At 58.4% G+C, this 20,438-nt stretch overlaps 2 protein-coding genes across 2 annotated transcripts in view; one reads left to right on the top strand and one right to left on the bottom strand.

Moving 5' to 3' along the window:
* The window catches only part of LOC140903856 (peptide YY), a 34,336-nt gene extending 30,080 nt beyond the window's left edge, over positions 1-4,256 (bottom strand). The window contains exon 1 of the mRNA XM_073325762.2: positions 4,106-4,256. The gene's annotated coding sequence lies outside the window, so the exon portion shown is untranslated. The remainder of the gene's footprint in view (positions 1-4,105) is intronic.
* Positions 4,257-13,862: 9,606 nt separating this feature from the next.
* Positions 13,863-20,292, top strand: NAGS (N-acetylglutamate synthase). The gene is made up of 7 exons (XM_073325681.1): positions 13,863-14,218; positions 15,715-15,989; positions 16,070-16,274; positions 16,859-17,039; positions 17,245-17,416; positions 18,055-18,237; positions 19,778-20,292. The coding sequence occupies exons 1-7, from the start codon at positions 13,913-13,915 to the stop codon at positions 19,911-19,913; spliced, it is 1,458 nt and encodes a 485-aa protein (XP_073181782.1). The 5' UTR covers positions 13,863-13,912; the 3' UTR covers positions 19,914-20,292.
* The last annotated feature ends 146 nt before the right edge of the window (positions 20,293-20,438 follow it).

Here is a 20,438-nt window from a genome sequence, read left to right as displayed (position 1 = left end):
AGAGGCTGTAAAAAGCAATTTTCCAAAGGTCGCGGAGTGGGATGGAAAAGCTTCTCTGGATGGGGCCCAAAGAGGTCACAGAGGACGGGGTGGAGGTGCTATCCCAGAGCTGGGTATAACGGGGTTCACTGGCCTCTCTCCCCTATTGCTCAGGGATGGAGTAGCCTGCCCTGGGGAAGTCCCTTCCTGACCCCTGCCTGAGTGAGTGGCTGGCTCATGCCCTGAAGCAGGGGGATTGATAGCTCTGCTGAGCACGAAGCTGAATGTCAAGTTGGCCACGTCCCCAGAACTACGCACCCCGCTCTCCTGGTCTCGCCAGGTCATCGCCCTGAGCGGGGCCATGGTTTGCAGCACCTGATCCCCGGCCCTGTCTGCAATCTAGGCCCTGCCCGCAGCCTGCGCTCCGCATCACCTGTGGCTGGGGCACTCGACACAGGCTTCTGCTTTCCAGCCTGGGGCCGTGCTGCACTTCACCCTGATTGGAAATCACTTCAAACAGCACAAGAAGAATACAAGCCAGCTCGTTCCTATCCCCTCACACACACACCCTCCCTGTCACCCACACCTATGCCCCTTCTTCCCTTCTCTCTGGCCCCACACGGGCTGCTATCTTCCTTCTTCCAGCTCGCCACGGCACCCAGGGAGAGTCAGACCTGGGGCCGTGGCTAACTGTGCCACCCTGCCCTGGGGTTTGCTGGTGGAGGGTGCTGGGTCCTTTCCTCTTTACACAGCAATAAGAAGTAGCCACATGGGCGCAGCAGGGGCCTGCTCTGGCCACTTCTAAAACAGAACCCAGTGAACACCACTTAGACCCACAACCTACGTAAAGGGCTACCACCCGGCTCCTGTACGAGACGGAGGGGATCACCAATAATCCCATAGTAACAGAGACGGAAGGGGATGCCCTGAATCAGTTGGCGATGCTCTGGCTACACCCCCATGTCCCACCATCGTCTGTCACCCACTTTGGGTGTGACACTGGCCCTCTGCAGCCCCCTGGTTGAGAGGGGGGGTTTGGTTAAGTTCCTTGCAGAGAGGAGGGCCAGGCAGAAAGCTCTGGCCCGGACCAGGAAGGTTGGGGCGGTTCTGAATCCAAGGTTGGGCTCAGGTCCCATCTCTAATCCCAGCCCCATGGCCAGCCGCTGTGAAGCAAGTTTACAAGGTTAAGCTCCGTCTCCATTGCTTTCCGGAGCTGGGCTATGAACTTGCCCAGCAGCTGCTCTCCGAGCCAAGGCCCTGTTGCCACCGAGGGCCGTTTCTCTTTGCTGCAGTCACAGATGTCTTCACAGCTGCACAGAGCTTCAGGCTAGAAGGGACTGTTAGATCATCCAGCACAGTTCAGGCCACTGCAGGTCACCCAGTCACTCCTGCTTTGCCACTAGCCTGCTGTGCAACCCCAGGCGAGTCACTTCCCCTTGGGGTGCCTCAGTTTCCCCATCTGTACAATGCGGATAAGAGGCATGCGGGGGGGTCACTGCATGGTTTGCAAAGTGCATGGAGATTCTTGGGAAGGAGGTGCTCGAGTGGGAGAGCTGCCAGTTGTATAGGACGGCTGGGATTGGGGGAGGAAGTAACCACCCTGCTAACCGAGTCCCAGCACTGTGCTCCCAGGAGCGAAGGGGCCAGGAAGGGAGCCTTGCCCAGCAGTGGACCAGATGTGTCTATCTGTTGGTACTGAAGCCAGAGGGTGGCTTGTGCCACCCCTAGACTAGGGCTGCCCTATCTTGTGCTCCTCTTCCACCAACCTTGCAGGCAAGGGGCACTCTGGGCCACTCGGCTGCTCCCAGCCAGCCCTTCACGCTAAGTGGAGCCGCTGTGCAAACAAGGACCCACGGAGCTTTATGGCCTGATGCTTCCGAGAGCGCTGCGTTAAAACCCTTCTCCCCAGCCCCGCTTCCCTTATCAGCGCCACAGGGTGACAGGCAGCCACTTAGCGGCTGTGTGCCATCCTTGTGTTTGTTCCCCCGCTGTAATGGCCTCTCGTGCATTGCAGCTTCCTTTGGGAGGGGGGAGCCCGGCCGGGGAGGGGGCCCGGGGAGCCAAGGGACGGAGAGTCTGGAGCCAGGTGCACCGGGGCTGGGGCGGGGAAGGAAGCAAGCTAAATGCAGGCCTGGTTCTTGTGTCATGTCTCCTCAGCTAAGCAAAGGGCACAGAGCCAGCCCTGGGAGGGGAGACCTTTTGAGTGCCTGCCAGAGTTGGCTGGCCATGGTGTTAGCCCCAGCAGGGATCGGGGGAAAGGGCTGATGGCAATACGGCCCTTTCTCCCCCAGTCCCTCTGATCTTCTAGGGGCATCCTGGGTGGAAAATTACCCAGGATGCCAAGTGTGGGGTAGGTATCCCAGCCTCTTGCAATGTGCCCCATTCAGTGCAGCTGGGACCCATGGCTCAAACACGAGGCTGGTGATGCCAGAGTGAACATGCCCAACTGGCATGAGGGGCCTCAGCTGCTCCCCATCCATCCATGGCCTGCATGTGGACACGGCTACAGAGCGCTTAGAAAGGGGATGGAGGAGTTGGTAGGTAACACTCTCCCTTCAGAGACCCCCTGAAACATGAGCTCCTGACCCCTGGAAGATCTCGGGGGGCTTCCCCCAGGAGCCAGGCTCCTCGGTCTGATATCATGGGCTAAGTCCAGTCTGGGTGGTTCATTTACTGGCCCCGACGCCCTTCGTGGTTTCAATTCATAATCACGCCTTGCTCTTACCTCACAGTTTCCATCCCTCACACTCAGCGGGCTGTCCAAAGCAGGAATTGAACCCAGGTCTCCAGCCCTGCTCCACTGACTTGTAGTTAACACACTGAGCTGGGACCCAGGAGACATGTAGCCGCCTCTGCCCCAGATTTTTTGTCTGACCTTGGGCAAGTCCCTTCATCCCCCGATGCTTGAGTTCCCCACCAGACAAACAATAAGAAGGGCCGACCCCAGGTTCTGGTTTAGGGGCAGCCAGCACTGCGCCCTCTGCAAGGGAAGAGATCCCGTTCCTCCCCAGTTCAGGCCCCAAATCTCAGCTCTCCTGCCGTGGGGAGGTTAAAGGGCACGCATCCGTGGGGCAGGCTGAAGCCAGCAGCAAGGGGGTGATGTGAGCCCACTGATCGTGTTAATTACAGAGCAGCAGGGCCTACCAGGCGCCTCAGCTGTTCCTTACCATCAGCTGAGCTGCTGGTGGACAATTAACCTTCTCAGGACACCTCAGCCCTGCCCCCATATCTACCCTCGTTTCCTCCAGCCCTGATCCCATACCCCTTCCTCCCCTCCCCCAGCCCCCATTTCTACCCTTGTTTCCTCCAGCCCTGATCCCATACCCCTTCCTCCCCTCCCTCAGCCCCCATTTACCACAGCATCTAATTAGCAGCAGAGGAATGCCATCTGCGCTCCTGCTGCTCTCCACTGGGCTGTCCGCTGGGCCGGGAAGGGCCCCTTGTTCCCCTCAGACGCGTGCTGGTCTCCAGCAGCCGAGGCGAGCCTGTTGCTGGGACAACGGGCCGGCAGCGCACCTGGCCCCGCGGCGGAGAGGGAAATTGGATTTGAAGTGGCTGCAGGTCGCAGCCCCGGGACTCGCCAGGCAGAGACCAAGAGCGTCCCACTCGTCCAGCTGCCTCCACCCACCAGTCCCCTTTAAATCGGAGCCAAGCCTTTTGGTTTGGGGGTTTAAAACCAGAATGCACGTGCTCATCGTCCCCCTGAACAGAAGGGGAAACTGAGGCTCACAGAGAAGCGGTGACTTTGCCCAGGGTCACTCAACAGGCCAGCGGCAGGCAGATCTGGGGTCAGAACCCGGTGCTGAGGAGTCAGAGACGGGAACCTGACCTAGATGGCCCTGGGGATCTGAGCCACTCTGGCAAGTCCCATGTTCCTCCAGCCACGAGGATCAACAGTGCATCCATGCCTGCTCATTCATTCCTCAATGTCGGTAAGGAGCCATGAGATCCCGGGTGGAAGGTATTGCAGAGACGCCCAGTCTCCTCACCCGAGCACCTGGCACCATGAGCCGTTCATTGTCGGCACTCACTGACCATCAGCGTGACGCATGAGCCATGGAGGAGCTGCTCGTTGTGGGCCTGCCAGGGAAGAAATGAACCAATCTGTAAAAGTCAGGTTACTTACTGGCCTGGTGGAAGTCCGCTGGGCCAGGGACGGGTCCAGCGCCGAAGAGAACACGCTATAACATCAGTGGGCTGAGTGTGAATCAAAGGGCCCCCTCGGCGCCTGTCTATTTGCCCTGGCTGGGAAATTCAGTGGCACACGCTGATGACTCAGGACTGCTCATGACGAGACAGCTAAGCCCCCCCCTTAATTTCTGGGGAAGAGACGCTGATGCCTGAGACTGGTTATAAATAAAATTACAGCCCAGGCGAAACTGACGTGTTCATTCCCAGCGGCCCCCTTACTGCCAGAGCTGGGAGATTTGGGAATCAAGTGCGTTGCCAAGCCCTGTAGTTAGCCACAGAGCAGGGATGGCATGAGCCGAAGTAGACACGGACCCCAAGCCCCTGCCCCTGCAGCCTCAGCTCTCACCTGCATGGGCCACTTCTTGGGGAGAAGTTCCAGACTCTATGGCCCTGGCCGGCTTGGAAAACTAGGAGCCTTCATTGTCCATTGGTGGTAGCAGCGTCAGGGAGCCTAGAGCAGACATGGCTCTGGGTTGTCTGATCCTGCTCAGAGCTGGACTAGCTAACATAGTGGTAAAAAAGGCTGAGTCCTGTCTATGTTGCAGAACCTAGGGCGGCTACTGCTGGAGAATGACAGGGTCAAATAATCATCACCATCCCTAGCTCTTCTGTAGTGTTTTCCACCTGTAGATCTCAAAGTGCTTTACCGAGGAGGGCAGCATCATTATCCCCATTTCACAGATGGGGAAACTGAGGCACAGAGAGGGGAAGTGAGTTGGCCAAGGCCACCCAGCAGGAACACAACCCAGGGCTCCTGATCCCAGTCCAGTGCTCTATCCGCTAGGCAATACTGCCTCCCATCCTGTTCCCAGATCCCCCTTGAGAGCAGGCACCTCCACTCTGCCTGCGGGGGGAGCAGGGTGGCGAAGGACACAGCAGGGGCTCTCTCCTCTCTCTGGCTGGAGTTCCACTGTTAACTCCTCGCTCCGGCTAAGAACCCGGCTGCCTCCTCCCCGTAAAGTCGATCAACCAGCCGTAGCACCTTAATCCATCAGGGCGTTCCAGACGTGGGCGTCCAGAACGCAAACCCAGCTCTCCCTGCATGGCAATGCACGGCGCCCCCATCAGGCGTTCCAGACGTGGGCGCCCAGAACGCAAACCCAGCTCTCCCTGCATGGCAACGCACGGCGCCCCCATCGGGGCGTTCCAGACGTGGGCGCCCAGAACGCAAACCCAGCTCTCCCTGCATGGCAATGCACGGTGCCCCCATCAGGGCGTTCCAGACGTGGGCGCCCAGAACGCAAACCCAGCTCTCCCTGCATGGCAATGCACGGCGCCCCCATCGGGGCGTTCCAGACGTGGGCGCCCAGAACGCAAACCCAGCTCTCCCTGCATGGCAATGCACGGTGCCCCCATCAGGGCGTTCCAGACGTGGGCGCCCAGAACGCAAACCCAGCTCTCCCTGCATGGCAATGCACGGCGCCCCCATCGGGGCGTTCCAGACGTGGGCGCCCAGAACGCAAACCCAGCTCTCCCTGCATGGCAATGCACGGCGCCCCCATCGGGGCGTTCCAGACGTGGGCGCCCAGAACGCAAACCCAGCTCTCCCTGCATGGCAATGCACGGCGCCCCCGTGAGGCTACCAACCTATCCCTTAAATGATTTCTGTGTCCGCTGCCCGTGAATGGTTTGCCAGTGGCTTTTTATTGCTCCTTATCAAACAAACAGCTTGGGGGAAGGGCCAGGTCCCTTCTCCGTCTCTCTTGGTTTGTAGTCAATGGAGATTTACCCAGCTAAACTCATGGTATCAATTCAAGGAATGCCAGCAAACCCACTGCACAGGACATGTGGCGGGCTGCAAGAGACGTGGTAATGGTGCCCTCTAGTGCCAATATCCATTACCAGATGTCACCGAGCCTTATGATGTGCCACCCATCTGCCGGGCATCACAGCTCCTGGCTGCCAGGTCAAGCAAGAGTCCGATCCCAGCTATGACCCAGCGGCAATCAGCCAAGGTGCATCCATTAAGGGGAAGCGCTGGTGTACACCCGGCCTGGGACAAGAGGTACACCTCCTTGCGGACAAGCATGCTGGCTGAACCAGCTAGCTCAAGAACAGAACCACAGTCCTGGTGCGTGGCAGATGGAGTCACACTCCCTGCTAACATGGGGATCAATCGAATGCCTGGAAGGCACTCAGCCCCTCGGAGGGGTGCTCAGCACCTGGGACAATCACCCCTAGGACAATGGGAAGTGCAGCCCTGAGCTAGGTCACTAGGGCCTTATAAAGTACCAAGCCTTGCAGCAGGCAGACACCAACTCCATCCATCAGGGTGTTCAGGACCTGCAAGCCAAGAATGTAAGAACTGGGTCAGACCAAAGGTCCATCTAGCCCAGTGTCCTGTCTTCCGACAGCAGCCAATGTCGGGTGCCCAGAGGGAATGAACCTAACAGGCAACCGTCAAGTGATCCATCCCCAGCTTCTGGCAAACAGAGGCTAGAGACACCCAGAGTGTGGGGTTGCACCCCTGACCATCTTGGCCAATAGCCATGAACTTATCTCGTTCTTTTCTGAACCTGGTTGTAGTTTTGGCCTTCACAACATCCCCTGGCAACGAGTTCCATAGGTTGACTGTGCATCCTGTGAAGAAATACTCCCTGTTTATTTTAAACCTGCTGCCTGTTAATTTCATTGGGTGAGCCCTAGTTCGCGTGTTATGTAAAGGAGTAAATAACATGTCCTTATTTACTTTCTCCACACCAGTCAAGATTGTATAGACCTCTGTCATATTCCCCCTTAGTTGTCACTTTTCCAAGCTAAACAGTCCCCGTCTCATTAATCTCTCCTCATATGGAAGCTGCTCCAGACCCCTAATCATTTTTGTTGCCCTTCTCTGTACCTTTTGCAAGTCCAACAGATCTTTTTGGAGATGGGGCGACCAGATACGCACGCCGTATTCAAGGTTTTATAGAGAGGCATTAGGATATTTTCTCTCTTGTTATCTATCCCTTTTCTGGCCTGGTTTTTCATTTTTCCCTGTTAAAGGTTCCGGCCTGATGAAAGGTGTGGCCAGGACGGACGAGGGGACGGTGAAGACGCTGGACAGGGGCCGAACAGGTGTTGGTTCAGTTCCACCGTTGGCGCCCTGCGTGACCGTTCAGTTCTGCGTCTGTTACATGGGGACAGCAATCCTGCCTTGGTCTGCTTAACCCGGAAGCTCTTTGGCACAGGGACTGTCTCCCCACGTGGGTTGGTGCAGCACCGGGCATAATGCGGCCTTGAAGAGCAGTGCTCAGTAACGCAAAACCCATCAGTAGGGCGTGAGCGTCCCGGAGACCCCAGAACGTTGGCGTAGGGGGCCAGGAGAGCTTCCCCCACGGCCCTGGCGCCTTTCCGGCAGAGGCGTGGCCCCCAGCCGGGCAATGGAGCAAGGCTGGAGTACAGGGCACCCCACACACCTGATTGCCTGCGAGCTCCATTCTGCCCCAGCGTATCCCCTCGAGCCACGCTTCTTCTAGGACATCAGTGTCCTGGCACCACGACTCGCCAAGGAACAGCATCTAGCGCCTACTGCAGCTTTGCCCTTGGTCTCTTTGGGGGAGTTCTGTGTTTTTGAAGATCGGGGCACCTGGCTGAGCACCCTGGAGGCTCAAGTCCTCCTTTATCTGCCGTACAAAGGCAGAGGCTCCCCCCCCGCTCCCATAGAATCATAGCATATCAGGGTTGGGAGGGACCTCAGGAGGTCATCTAGTCCAACCCCCTGCTCAAAGCAGGACCAATCTCCAATTTTTGCCCCAGATCTCTAAATGGCCCCCTCAAGGATGGAGCTCACAACTCTGGGTTTATCAGGCCAATGCTCAAACCACTAAGCTATCCCTCCTCCCATAACCCAGCCTTAACGAGGAGGGGGTGACTGGGCTTGCATGTGAGAGCCGGCTCGGGTCCGAACACTCAGTTCACGTCTTGCGAGCACCACAGAGGTCACTGCTATGGGGAGACTTAACAGCAGAGAAGGGGGGAACTGGCAAAGAGGGATCAGGAGGGTGAAGGGCCTGGCGTGAAAGATGGATCATTGGTGGAGCAGAGGGAGCACGAGGGGCGCAATTCACGTCTGGAACAGAAGTCTGGGAAGGAGCAGAGGTTATAAAGACCAGCAGCTTTTCCTCTGCGTGGGACAGAACAGGAAGCCAGCGCAGGGCGACGCAGGCCGATTGCCACAAGGAATCATTATAGTGCCAGTGTTTTAATGTCTTTTTTTTTTTTGGGTATGGAATAAACCTCATGGCATGAGCATGGGGGACAGCAGAGCCCTGACACATCTCATCCAGCCCCACAGGGGGTGAAGGGACGAGAACAGCTTTCAAGCTAATCAGTGAGGGCCCGCAGGCGTCAGTCCTGGGTCCAGTACTAGTCAATATTTTCATTAATGACATGGAGAACGGAGTGGAGAGGATGCTTATAACATTTGCAGATGACACCAGGCTGGGAGGGGTTGCCAGCACTTTGGAGGACAGGATTCGAATGCAAAACCACCTGGACAAATTGGAGAATCGGTCTGAATTCCAGCAAGACTAAATTTAATAAAGATAAGTTCAAAGTACTTCACTTAGGAAGGAAAAAAACAGACATGCAACTACAAGATGGGGACTAGCCTGCTGAAAAAGATCAGGGGTTATAGTGGATCACAAATTGAATATGAAGCAACAATGTGATGCAGTTGTGAAAAAGACTAATATCATTCCGGGCTGTATTAACTGCAGTGCCGTATGCAAGACAGGGGAAGGTACCTGTCCCGCTCTGCTCAGCGCTAGTAAGGCCCAGATGGGCACCACAGTTCGGGAAAGCTGTGAACAAACTAGAGAGAGTTCAGAGGAGACCCGCAAAAGTGATCAAAGGTTTAGAAAACCTGACCTATCAGGAAAGGGTAAAAAATATTGGCATATTTCATCTGCAGAAAAGAAGACTGAGGGAGACCTGATAACAATCTGCAAATATGTTCAGGGCTGTTAGAAAGAGGACACCGAACAATTGTTCTCCATGGCCACTGAAGGTTGGACAAGAAGAATTGGGCTTGATCTGCAGCCAGGGAGATTTCGATTAGATATAAAGAAAAGTTTTCCAACTCTCAGGGCAGTTAAGCTCCGAAATAGGCTTCCAAGGGAGGTTGTGGAATCCCCATTCCTGGAGGTTTGGAAGAAGAGGCTGGACAAACGCCTGTCAGGGATGATCTGGGGTTACTTGGCCCTGCCTCAGCATAGGGGACTGGACTAAATGACTTCTCAAGGTCCCTTCCAGCCCCACATCTATAATTCTGTGATCATTTGACTATAATCCCCTCTACTCACTGGCTGCTCTTTGGGCTTCCCCTACTGGAGGTGATCTCCCGGCACGTGATGGCAGTTCGAAATAAAAGGGGGCAGAGGCCGCACACGGGCCAAAAGTGACCCTGGCGATTAGAGTTGGGCAGGACGTTTCCATCCAAACATCGTTTCGATGCAAAACGAACTTTACATCAGAACCAAACCTTGCCCCAGGAAACTTGCATTGTCAATCAATTTTTTTCAGCTTTTCAATGGGTGAAAAATCCCAGACACTGAACAATTGTTACAGAAAACTGACTAGTTTTATTTCTGAAAATGATTTCCAGGAAAAAAAGAGAGGTTCTTCTCTAGGGGACCCCAGAAACCTTCAGATATCTAAGGGATCCCCATCAGCTGATCTTCCCTCCTCAACAGAGACTTCCCAGCCTGACAGCTGGGCCTCCTGTTATTAGAGAACTATATTGGCTCATTGATTCCTTGTGTCTGAATCCATTTGTCTCTTGTCTCCACGTAATCCATGCCAGTGTGGTTTCAGAGTAGCAGCCGTGCTAGTCTGTATCCGTAAAAAGAACCAGAGGATTTGTGGCACCTTAGAGACTAACAAATTTATTAGAGCATAAGCTTTCGTGAGCTACAGCTCACTTCATCGGATGCATGCAGTGGGAAAAAATGCCAGTGTGGTGTGTCACTCGGTCCCTCTCTGGCGGCGGCTGGGCCCCACAGAGATTGATAAGCCTGCTACAGCCGTATCTCAATCCCCACTGCTGACAGCCCACCTGGGGTACAGTGTTACACATCAGTTGGAAACCCCCTGGGACAGACACCATCTTTTCATTCTGTCTGTACAGTGCCGAGCACCAGCGGGTCCTGGATCCAGGGAGGGGCTCCTAGCCATCGGAAAAAGTCACCTCCCTTACCGACCTAGTTACGCCCATATAAAAAAGGCATAGAGCAGGCCTGAATCTCTGCAGGAAGGTGGCTGCTATGGGAATTGGATGTTAGAATCATAGAATATCAGGGTCGGAAGGGACCTCAGGAGGTCATCTAGTCCAACCCCCTGCTCAAAGCTGGACCAATCCCCAGTTTTTGCCCCACATCTCTAAATGGCCCCCTCAAGGATTGAACTCACAACCCTGGGTTTAACAGGCCAATGCTCAAACCACTGAGCTATCCCTCCCCCCAACATTGATCCATTTCCCCCCACCCTCCGAAGCCCTTGACTGCTTGCTTTCTCCTATCTATCAACAGCCCATCTCTACAGAGCAGCTCTCTTTGAAGTTCTCCACTCTCTCCGGGGCACAATCCGCTGCCTTGCTGCTCTTACATTTACATCAGCTCTTGAGAAATGACAGCAGAACGCACCCACCACATCCCTCTCCCAGCCACCCAAGTGCGAACCCTGGGAAGTCAACAGAAAGCTGGCCCTGGCTCTGATATGCTGTTCCAGGTACACAACGCTGACCCCAACTCACAGCTTTCGGGCACGAAGATATCATCACGTAGCTAAAAGGCCTTGGCAGGTCATTCTGATAAGACACAAAGTGAGAACGTATCAGGAGCTGCGTCCCACACAGGGCTTCTGGCTTAGTCCAGAGCTTCTCATACTATGGGCCCATCAACGGTCTGGTGAGCCCCTTTGGGTGCTCCAGAGAGTGAAATACATGCATAGACTCCAAGGCTGGATGGGACTCCTGACTAACAGGTCAGAGATCCTCCTCACCCAGAAATCCCTGCAATGAGCCCAGAACGTCTGGGTGACCTACGACATAGACATCGGCAATAGTTAGACACCTAAAAGGTAGAGGGATTAGAGAAGTTGGGAGGGGAGGGATATTAAAGGAGACAACACAGGACTTGGCTTCCGGACTCCTGGGTTCTGTTCCTGACTTTGCTACCAAGACGCCCTGAGAACACTGCTTTGTACCTCAGTTTCCCATAATGAGTGAAGTAGACAAGATCTGCTGAAAAGCATTCACAGTATTGTCGGGGGGGAATCTCTCTCTTACGACATGGACAGTTGGCAAAGCTCTGTAAAATGGCTGTGACCTTTTTCTTTTTCTGGTTTGCTGCAAATGCCTACCCCCCCGGCTCTGTTGGGATGGAAGAAAGACAGACGGGCAGACCCAAAACTCCACCCCACTTGTCTCTCAGCAATGCAGCACGCTCGCTTTCTCACGACTACACTTCACCATGGAACAACTGCAGAAAGGCAGCAGAGGGAAGTGATTTCAATCCTTTTCAATGTGTATGACAAACGGCTTCACTTACTCAGGTTCACCCGGACAGACTCCAATTATCACTAATTACCAGCCACGATTGTTATAAGACCATTTATCAAAGCTTCCAGGAGCATTTGCATGAGAATCAGTCTCATGCATCCCTGTCTACCGCTGTTTCTAAGACTACGCGCTACCATTTATAACACACACACACCCCGACAGTAACTGGCACATTCCCCCCCACAACGGTCTTTGCTGCTGCTCATGTTCCTTACCGCTTCACCAGTCTGGTCACAGCAAAGGGCTGGGTCCTGACGCCCAGTTGCGCTCTAACCATTGGACCCTATTCCAAGGTCCGGGGAAAGAGAGGGTCCAACATTTAGAGCAGGACTGGGAATCAGAACTGCTAAGTGGGAGAGAATAGGGACTAGTGGTTAGAGCAGGCGGCCTGGGAGCAGGACTCCTGGGCTCTGTTCCTTGCTGTGGGAGAGAATAGGGTCTAGTGGTCAGAGCAGGCGGACTGGGAGCAGGATTCCTGGGCTCTCTTCCTCGCTGTGGGAGAGAATAGGGTCTAGTGGTCAGAGCAGGCGGACTGGGAGCAGGACTCCTGGGCTCTGTTCCTCACTGTGGGAGAGAATAGGGTCTAGTGGTCAGAGCAGGCGGACTGGGAGCAGGATTCCTGGGCTCTCTTCCTCGCTGTGGGAGAGAATAGGGTCTAGTGGTTAGAGCAGGTGGACTGGCAGCAGGACTCCTGGGCTCTGTTCCTCACTGTGGGAGAGAACAGGGTCTAGTGGTTAGAGCAGGCGGACTGGGAGCAGGACTCCTGGGCTCTGTTCCTCGCTGTGGGAGAGAATAGGGACTAGTGATTAGAGCAGGCGGACTGGGAGCAGGACTCCTGGGCTCTGTTCCTCACTTTGGGAGAGAATAGGGACTAGTGGTTAGAGCAGGCGGACTGGGAGCAGGACTCCTGGGCTCTGTTCCTTGCTGTGGGAGAGAATAGGGTCTAGTGGTCAGAGCAGGCGGACTGGGAGCAGGACTCCTGGGCTCTGTTCCTCGCTGTGGGAGAGAATAGGGACTAGTGGTTAGAGCAGGCGGACTGGGAGCAGGACTCCTGGGCTCTGTTCCTCACTTTGGGAGAGAATAGGGACTAGTGGTTAGAGCAGGCGGACTGGGAGCAGGACTCCTGGGCTCTGTTCCTTGCTGTGGGAGAGAATAGGGTCTAGTGGTCAGAGCAGGCGGACTGGGAGCAGGACTCCTGGGCTCTGTTCTTCGCTGTGGGAGAGAATAGGGACTAGTGGTTAGAGCAGGCGGACTGGGAGCAGGACTCCTGGGCTCTGTTCCTCGCTGTGGGAGAGAATAGGGTCTAGTGGTTAGAGCAGGCGGACTGGGAGCAGGATTCCTGGGCTCTGTTCCTTGCTGTGGGAGAGAACAGGGTCTAGTGGTCAGAGCAGGCGGACTGGGAGCAGGACTCCTGGGCTCTGTTCCTCGCTGTGGGAGAGAATAGGGACTAGTGGTTAGAGCAGGCGGACTGGGAGCAGGACTCCTGGGCTCTGTTCCTCGCTGTGGGAAAGAATAGGGTCTAGTGGTTAGAGCAGGCGGACTGGGAGCCCGGACTCCTGGGTTCCATTCTCCTGTTCTGCTACTGACTCCTTGCGCAGGTTACTGATTCAAGCCCAGATCCACAAAGGTATTTCGGTGCCGAGCTCCCACCCACTCATTATGGCCTTAAACCGTCATTTTCAACAGCAGCCACTGATTGGGGGGGGGGGCCCAACTGGAGAGACCTGCGGCCTGCGAACCCCACGCACACGGCTGTCATCGCAGCCCCCAGGTCGGGCACCCTCTGCCAAGCTGGCCCCAGGATTACTCTCAGGTCAGGCACCCAGTGGGCGAGGATGGCGCAGCAGCCCAGCCGGGGGTAGAAGCAGGGAAAGCGCCCGGCCAGGCTTAGCAGGTGGGAGCTGGCCCAAGCTCCGGGGGAGGGAGCCTCTGATCCCTGCAGGGAGCGGGACGTCCCAACCCGCCGAGCACCTGGCTCCGGCTCCCGGCCCGGGCCCCGCAGCACGCGCTGGGCTTGCACAAGCCGCTGTTTGCACAGCCCCGTGCCGGGCAGGGGCCAGCGCCCCGGCGGGGAGGCACCTCGGCAGCCGGCCGCTGATTTGCTTGGAGGGGCCTGGAGTGAGGGGGCGGGGACCGGGGGAGGCCCCAGGGTGTCGCCCTGGCCCGGGGCTGGCCCCACTGCAGCCTGCCCGCCGCGCCGCCATGGGCTCGCTCAGCGCCGGCTCCGCGGCGGCCTCGGCCGGCCGCCTGCTCTGCGCGCCCGTCCCGCGGGTGCTGGGCGGCCGCGGCCCCCAGCGCCTGGGCGGCCGGCGGCGGGAGAGCCCCGGGGGGCTGGCGGGCGCCCGGGTGGAGCTGGCCGGGGCCGGGGCCGTGCCCGCCCCCGTGGTGCGGCGGGACATCCAGGCCTTTCTCCGGGAGTGCGGCGGCGGCCCCAGCGAGGCGGGCCACTGGCTGGCCAAGTTCCAGGCGCTCGGCCAGGCCGGCGGCCGCCCCTTCGCCGTCATCGAGGTAAGGGGGGCGCCGGACCCACAGCTGGGCCGGACGGCCGTGGGGGGGGGGGGGGTAGAGCCAGGGGCACTGGACCCACGGCTGGGCCGGACGGCCGTGGGGTGGGGGGGCAGGCACAGCCGGGGACACTGGACCCACAGCTAGGTGGGGTGGGCACGGCCCAGGAGGACAGGGGGATGCAGAGTGGGAGTCGGGCATCGGACCCTGTGGGTGGGGCAAGCAGGGGACGGGTATGGCCCCAAAGCCCAGGGGGGTGCAGAGAGGGGGCAGCAGGGGTGGACGGCTGGGAGATGCTGGGGATGGGGCTGCAGAGAGGGGACACGGGGAGCTTGGAGGGACACATGGGGAGGAGCTGCAGGGCTAACTAAAAGGGGAGCCGGGATTAAAAAGGCAGCCAAGTCAAACGAGAGGCAAGGAAATAAGAGTTGGAAGCAACATGGGATTAACCTGTGGGACTCACTGCCTCAGGATATTATCGAGCAGGGGTGGGCAAGCTGTGGCCCATGGGCCGCACCTGGCCCCTCAAACCATTTAATCTGGCCCTCAGCTCCTGCCGGGGAGCGGGGTCGGGGGTTTGCCCCGCTCAACTCCCAGGAAGCAGCCGGCATGACCCCCTCCGGCTCCTACGTAGTACATGGCGGCATGGCCAGGGGGCTCTGCATGCGGCCCCGTCTGCAGGCGCCAGCCCAGATGGGCCCATTTGTCTGCTCCGGCATCACAGGGGGGAGCACATTGGGCTGTAGGGACTGATGGTCTGAGCTGGCTGATGGGCACGCAGGGTCAGAGGGGTAATGGCCCAGCCAGGCCAGCAGTGCCCAGAGTGGTCCCACCACTTCCTCCCTTCCCACCCCACCCACACCTGGGGGGCGGCAGCTGTCTTTAGCCAAGCACTGGCCAGGGAGAGGGCACAAGTCCTCGGAAACATTCAGCCCAGCTGTGGCTGATAGCAAGGGTCCAGATAAGGGCTGCTGATAACAGTCTCTGCTAGGGACAAAGGGCACCAAGCCTTACAGGGACTGGGGTGGGGATGGGTTGATGGGGGAGGGAAGGGGAGGGGGTGATAGCTGTTGTGGGGAAGGGAGGGGCAACAGCTGTAGTGGGGAGGGGCTGGGAGGGGCAACAGTTATAGTGGGGAGGGGCCGGGTAACAGCTGTCCTTGGGAGGGGAGGGTGACAGCTGTAGTGGGGGAGGGGAGAGAACAGTCTATTGGGAGAGGCAGGGAGGGGAATTTTGGGCTGCAGCAGGGCCCCAATGTCCCCAGCCACATGGCCCCCCACCCCAGGGCTCTGCACCGGCCCTGCCAGGCCCCAAGCTCACAGCCACCCAGCGCCGGCAGGCGCTCGCAGTTGCAATAGGAGCGGCTCTGCCACGGGCTAACGCGGAGCCAGGGCTGCCCATCCGGCAGCGTCCACCCCAAGGTGTTCGGGGCCCAGGGCGGCGCCCGCCCAGCCTCCTGGGGGCCCTGACACGCGGCTCCCTTGCTCTCCCGGGGGCAGGTGGATGAGGCTGTCTCCCGCTGCAAGGAGACCGTGACCAGCCTGGCCTTCAGCTTGGCCTTCCTGCAGCGCATGGACATGAAGCCCCTGCTGGTGCTGGGGCTGCCATCCCGGAGCTCCCTGAGCGACACCCTCACCTTCCGGGATGCCAAGGCGCTGCTGACCCAGAACTGCAAGGCCCTGACGGATGCCCTGCGCCAGAATGCCGCTGCGACGATGCCCTTCTTCGGGGCCGGCGCCGTCCTAGGAGCGGAGCAGTCGGCCGCCCACTCCAGGTCAGCCGCTGAGCCTGCAGCCCTGGCTCTCCGTACCCGACCGCTGGCCCCCATTAACGCCTCTCTCTCTCCGCTCCCAGCGGGATCTCCGTGGACAGCGACCTGCTGCAGTGGTGCCTGGAGATGGGGAACATCCCCATCATCTGCCCCGTCGGGGAGACCCACAGCCGCCAGTGCCTGCTGCTGGACTCCGTCGAGGTCACCACCGCCATCTCCAGGGCACTGCTGCCCACTAAGATCATCTTCCTCAACATGACCGGGGGGATCAGGAACTCTGGGCAGAAGGTGGGTAAGGGCAGCGCAGGGCCTGGCACGGGAGACGCCGGCTCATGCACCCTCTGTTGCCCGGCCATGGGTTCCCATCCCGCCACTTCCGGTGCCCTGCTTCCCTCCCACCCACCGACGTCCTCCTGCCTGCTGGCCCCCCCTGCCCGCCTTCCCTTCACCCCTCCCCAGCTCCTGGTAAGCCCCTCCCCTGCACGGGCCGGGAAGCCACGAGACGGAGCTGAGGAGCGTGGTACACGAATGGGGAGAGGCTGGAGGACAGGCACATACACATGGGGAGGGACCTTAGGGGGCCCACAGAGGCCTAAGGCTGCTGCTGGGATTTGCCTATCAGCTGGGAGACGGTCAAAGCAGCCCCCTGCACTGCACCCCTCTACTGGGCTGACCACGGCAGAGTGAGAGCCAACCTTCCCCACCATGCCCCATGCCTGCGTTAAGTGTCCTCCACGTGGGTTCAGCAGCTGGGCTGGGCCCATTCCAGGCCTTCCTGGAGGCAGCCGGCCCGGAGCAGGGGACGGGCCAGGAGGGCCTAACCCATGGAGCCATCGCCCATCTCCTTGCTGAGCCCCCTCCTGGCCGTGCAGGTGCTGGGGAACGTGAACCTGCCCGCCGACCTGGACCTAGTGACCAAAGCCCAGTGGGTGGGCCACAAGGAGCAGCAGCAGGTCAGGGTGATCGTCGACCTGCTGAGCCGCTTGCCCTACGAGGCCTCCGCCGTCATCACCTCTGCCGGCACGCTGCTCTCCGAGATCTTCAGCAACAAAGGTGCGTGTGGCCGCTGGGGCCTGCCCCTGCCCCTGCCCCGACGGGCTCAGCCCTGCCTCGCTATCTCCGGGCGGGACTGGGGAGCTGAGCTCGGCTGGAGAATTAGCACCGGCGCGGCTGGCGAATGGAGCAGGAATCAGAGCGCTGTTGCTCTGCGGGAGACCGTCCGAGTGAGCAACGCCCTCGCTCTTCCCTTTGGCTCCAGGCTCGGGGACCCTGTTCAGGAACGCCGAGCGTATGCTGCGGGCCGAGAGGCTGGAGGAGCTGGACCAGCAGCGCCTGGTCTCCTTGATCAACACCTCCTTCGGGAAGACCCTCCGAGGGGACTATCTGGCTTCCATACGGCCCAGGCTGCACTCGATCTACTTCTCAGAGGGGTAAGGAGGCCCCCTGCACGTCTGTGCTGGGCCCAGGAGCTCTAGGAGCAGGCAGGCAGAGGGCTGTTTAAGAAGGGGAGAGATCCCTAATCAGCCACTTCTAGGGGCAGCCCCTGGGGTGCAGAGTGGCCCTAGCATCTGGCTGAAGGCCGTTAGTTCTGGGGATTGTCTTGTATCCCAGAGGTCTGAAAACCTTCCCTGCCCCCCTTTCTCTGCCTGATCTGTTTAGACAGGAGACTCTTGGGGGCAGGGATTGTCTCTACCTACGGGCAGCACCTCACACCACGGGGCCAGCTAGGGCCTCTACCCTCTCATGCAGCATGAGATGGGCCTACGAAAGGCAAGTAACAGCCTTCCCGGCTGGCTCCTGTTGTAGAGTACAGACCCAAACCCCAGAGCCTCTGAACCTTGGGGCCACTCGAAAGCCAGGCACAAAGTGGTTATTTCCTGTAGTGCCTATGAGCTACTGCAAGCGGAGAGCTGGGGTAACCCTAGTCGCAGCTGCGTGGGCCCAGGGGAGTGAGGGAGGGAGAACAGAAGGTGCAAAATCTCCTCCCTACCTCTTGGAAGCCTTCCCTGCCACGCAGAGTCTGTTTGTGCCGCTCCCAGGCCCGCTCACCCTGCCCTTTGTCACCCAGCTACAACGCAGCAGCCATCATCACAAAGGAGCCGGTCCTGGGCGGCATGCCGTACTTGGACAAGTTTGTGGTCAGCTCCACCAAGAAAAGCCAAGGCTCCGGCCAGATGCTGTGGGAGTGCATACGGCAGGACCTCAGGACCCTCTTCTGGAGGTCTCGCGTCACCAACCCCATTAACCCCTGGTAAGTGGAAAGGGGAACTGAGCAGAGCAGCATTTCCATTGAGAATGCCACCCTCCTGGTGGACACCGACACAGAAGCACATCTGTTCTGGGCTCAAGTTTTAAACACACTAATGGTTCTCCTGCTATTCGAGCCCTGGGCTCCCCAGCACACAGCTCTGCCAACGCCCCACAACCCTGCCCTGCAGCCCCCTGCTATTCCAGCCCTAGGGTCCCCATACCCAGCTCTGCCAACGCCCCACAACCCTGCTCTGCAGCCCCCTGCTATTCCAGCCCTAGGGTCCCCACACCCAGCTCTGCCAACGCCCCACAACCCTGCCCTGCAGCCTCCTGCTATTCCAGCCCTAGGGTCCCCATACCCAGCTCTGCCAACGCCCCACAACCCTGCTCTGCAGCCCCCTGCTATTCCAGCCCTAGGGTCCCCACACCCAGCTCTGCCAACGCCCCACAACCCTGCCCTGCAGCCTCCTGCTATTCCAGCCCTAGGGTCCCCACACCCAGCTCTGCCAACGCCCCACAACCCTGCCCTGCAGCCTCCTGCTATTCCAGCCCTAGGGTCCCCATACCCAGCTCTGCCAACGCCCCACAACCCTGCCCTGCAGCCTCCTGCTATTCCAGCCCTAGGGTCCCCACACCCAGCTCTGCCAACGCCCCACAACCCTGCCCTGCAGCCCCCTGCTATTCCAGCCCTAGGGTCCCCATACCCAGCTCTGCCAACGCCCCACAACCCTGCCCTGCAGCCCCCTGCTATTCCAGCCCTAGGGTCCCCACACCCAGCTCTGCCAACGCCCCACAACCCTGCCCTGCAGCCCCCTGCTATTCCAGCCCTAGGGTCCCCATACCCAGCTCTGCCAACGCCCCACAACCCTGCCCTGCAGCCTCCTGCTATTCCAGCCCTAGGGTCCCCACACCCAGCTCTGCCAACGCCCCACAACCCTGCCCTGCAGCCCCCTGCTATTCCAGCCCTAGGGTCCCCATACCCAGCTCTGCCAACGCCCCACAACCCTGCCCTGCAGCCCCCTGCTATTCCAGCCCTGGCCTCCCCACACCCAGCTCTGCCAACGCCCCACAACCCTGCCCTGCAGCCTCCTGCTATTCCAGCGCTGGGGTCCCCACACCCAGCTCTGCCAATGCCTCTCACTCCTGACTGTAACACCCCTGCTACACCAGGGCTGGGCCCTTCCACCACTCCGCTGGTCCAGCTGTACTCTGATGCAAAGCACCCCCTACTACACCAGGCCTAGGTTTCCCATGCCACCCTGCCAATGCCCCTTAACGCTGACCTGTCCCCTCCTCCCACTCACTCTGGACCTCCCCCTCTGTAAGACAGAATTACCACTACTATGCCACTTACAGAGGGGCTGCAAGGATACAATCACGGATGTCTAGGAGGGACTCAGATGCTCTGAGTGCCCAGGTAGATACAGTGGGTGGCAAGTCTGACCCAGTATTATCCCTGTAATGGTATCACCGGACGCTCCTGTTGCTCTGTGGGATACAGATATTGCTCTGGGACTAAGCGTTTGTTTTGTTTCCGTCAGGTATTTCAAGCACAGTGACGGAAGCTTCACCAACCACCAGTGGATCTTCTTCTGGTTTGGACTGTCCGACATCCGGGATTCCTATGAGCTGGTAAACCACGCAAAATCCATTCCAGACTCATTTTGCAAACCATAGGGCAATCTTACTAGGTCAGAGTGAGTGCGGAGCAGGTCGGGCTTGGGAGGAGTCAGGCTTTTGTACATCAAGACTGGATAAGAAGAAACAGAATGGCCAGCCATGCATGGAGCTGCATGGACCTTCCCAGAGAAATAATTGGCACGAAGAACCCTCTTGGCCAATTCAGCACCCAGCTTTTCCCTAATAAAGTGCTAGGGAAGCCTGCGTTGTGCAGACTGTTGCCAAGAGAAGTTAGAGCGAGGGGGTCGGGACTCTTGGGTTCAAGTCTCATCTCTGCCACTGACTCACCGTGGGAAGGTCACTTCCCCTCTCTGTGCCTCACCTTCCCGACCTATAAAATGGGACCAACAAGGCTCCATTAACGAACGTGTAAAAAGAGCAGCGACATCTTTCCTTACAATCCTGTGGAACAGTAAGTAGGAGTCACACACAAGCTTGTATTTATAGGAGCCAACAGCCTGGGTGTGGAGTTTTCCATACAATGTGTATAGCAGAAAACAGACAACAAGAGTAGCTGGAAAG

Source organism: Lepidochelys kempii, chromosome 27, assembly GCF_965140285.1.
Source record: "Lepidochelys kempii isolate rLepKem1 chromosome 27, rLepKem1.hap1, whole genome shotgun sequence".
Taxonomy (NCBI): domain Eukaryota; kingdom Metazoa; phylum Chordata; order Testudines; family Cheloniidae; genus Lepidochelys; species Lepidochelys kempii.
Note: the sequence above shows the minus strand (reverse complement) of the source record. Positions and strands in the feature narration are given on the sequence as shown.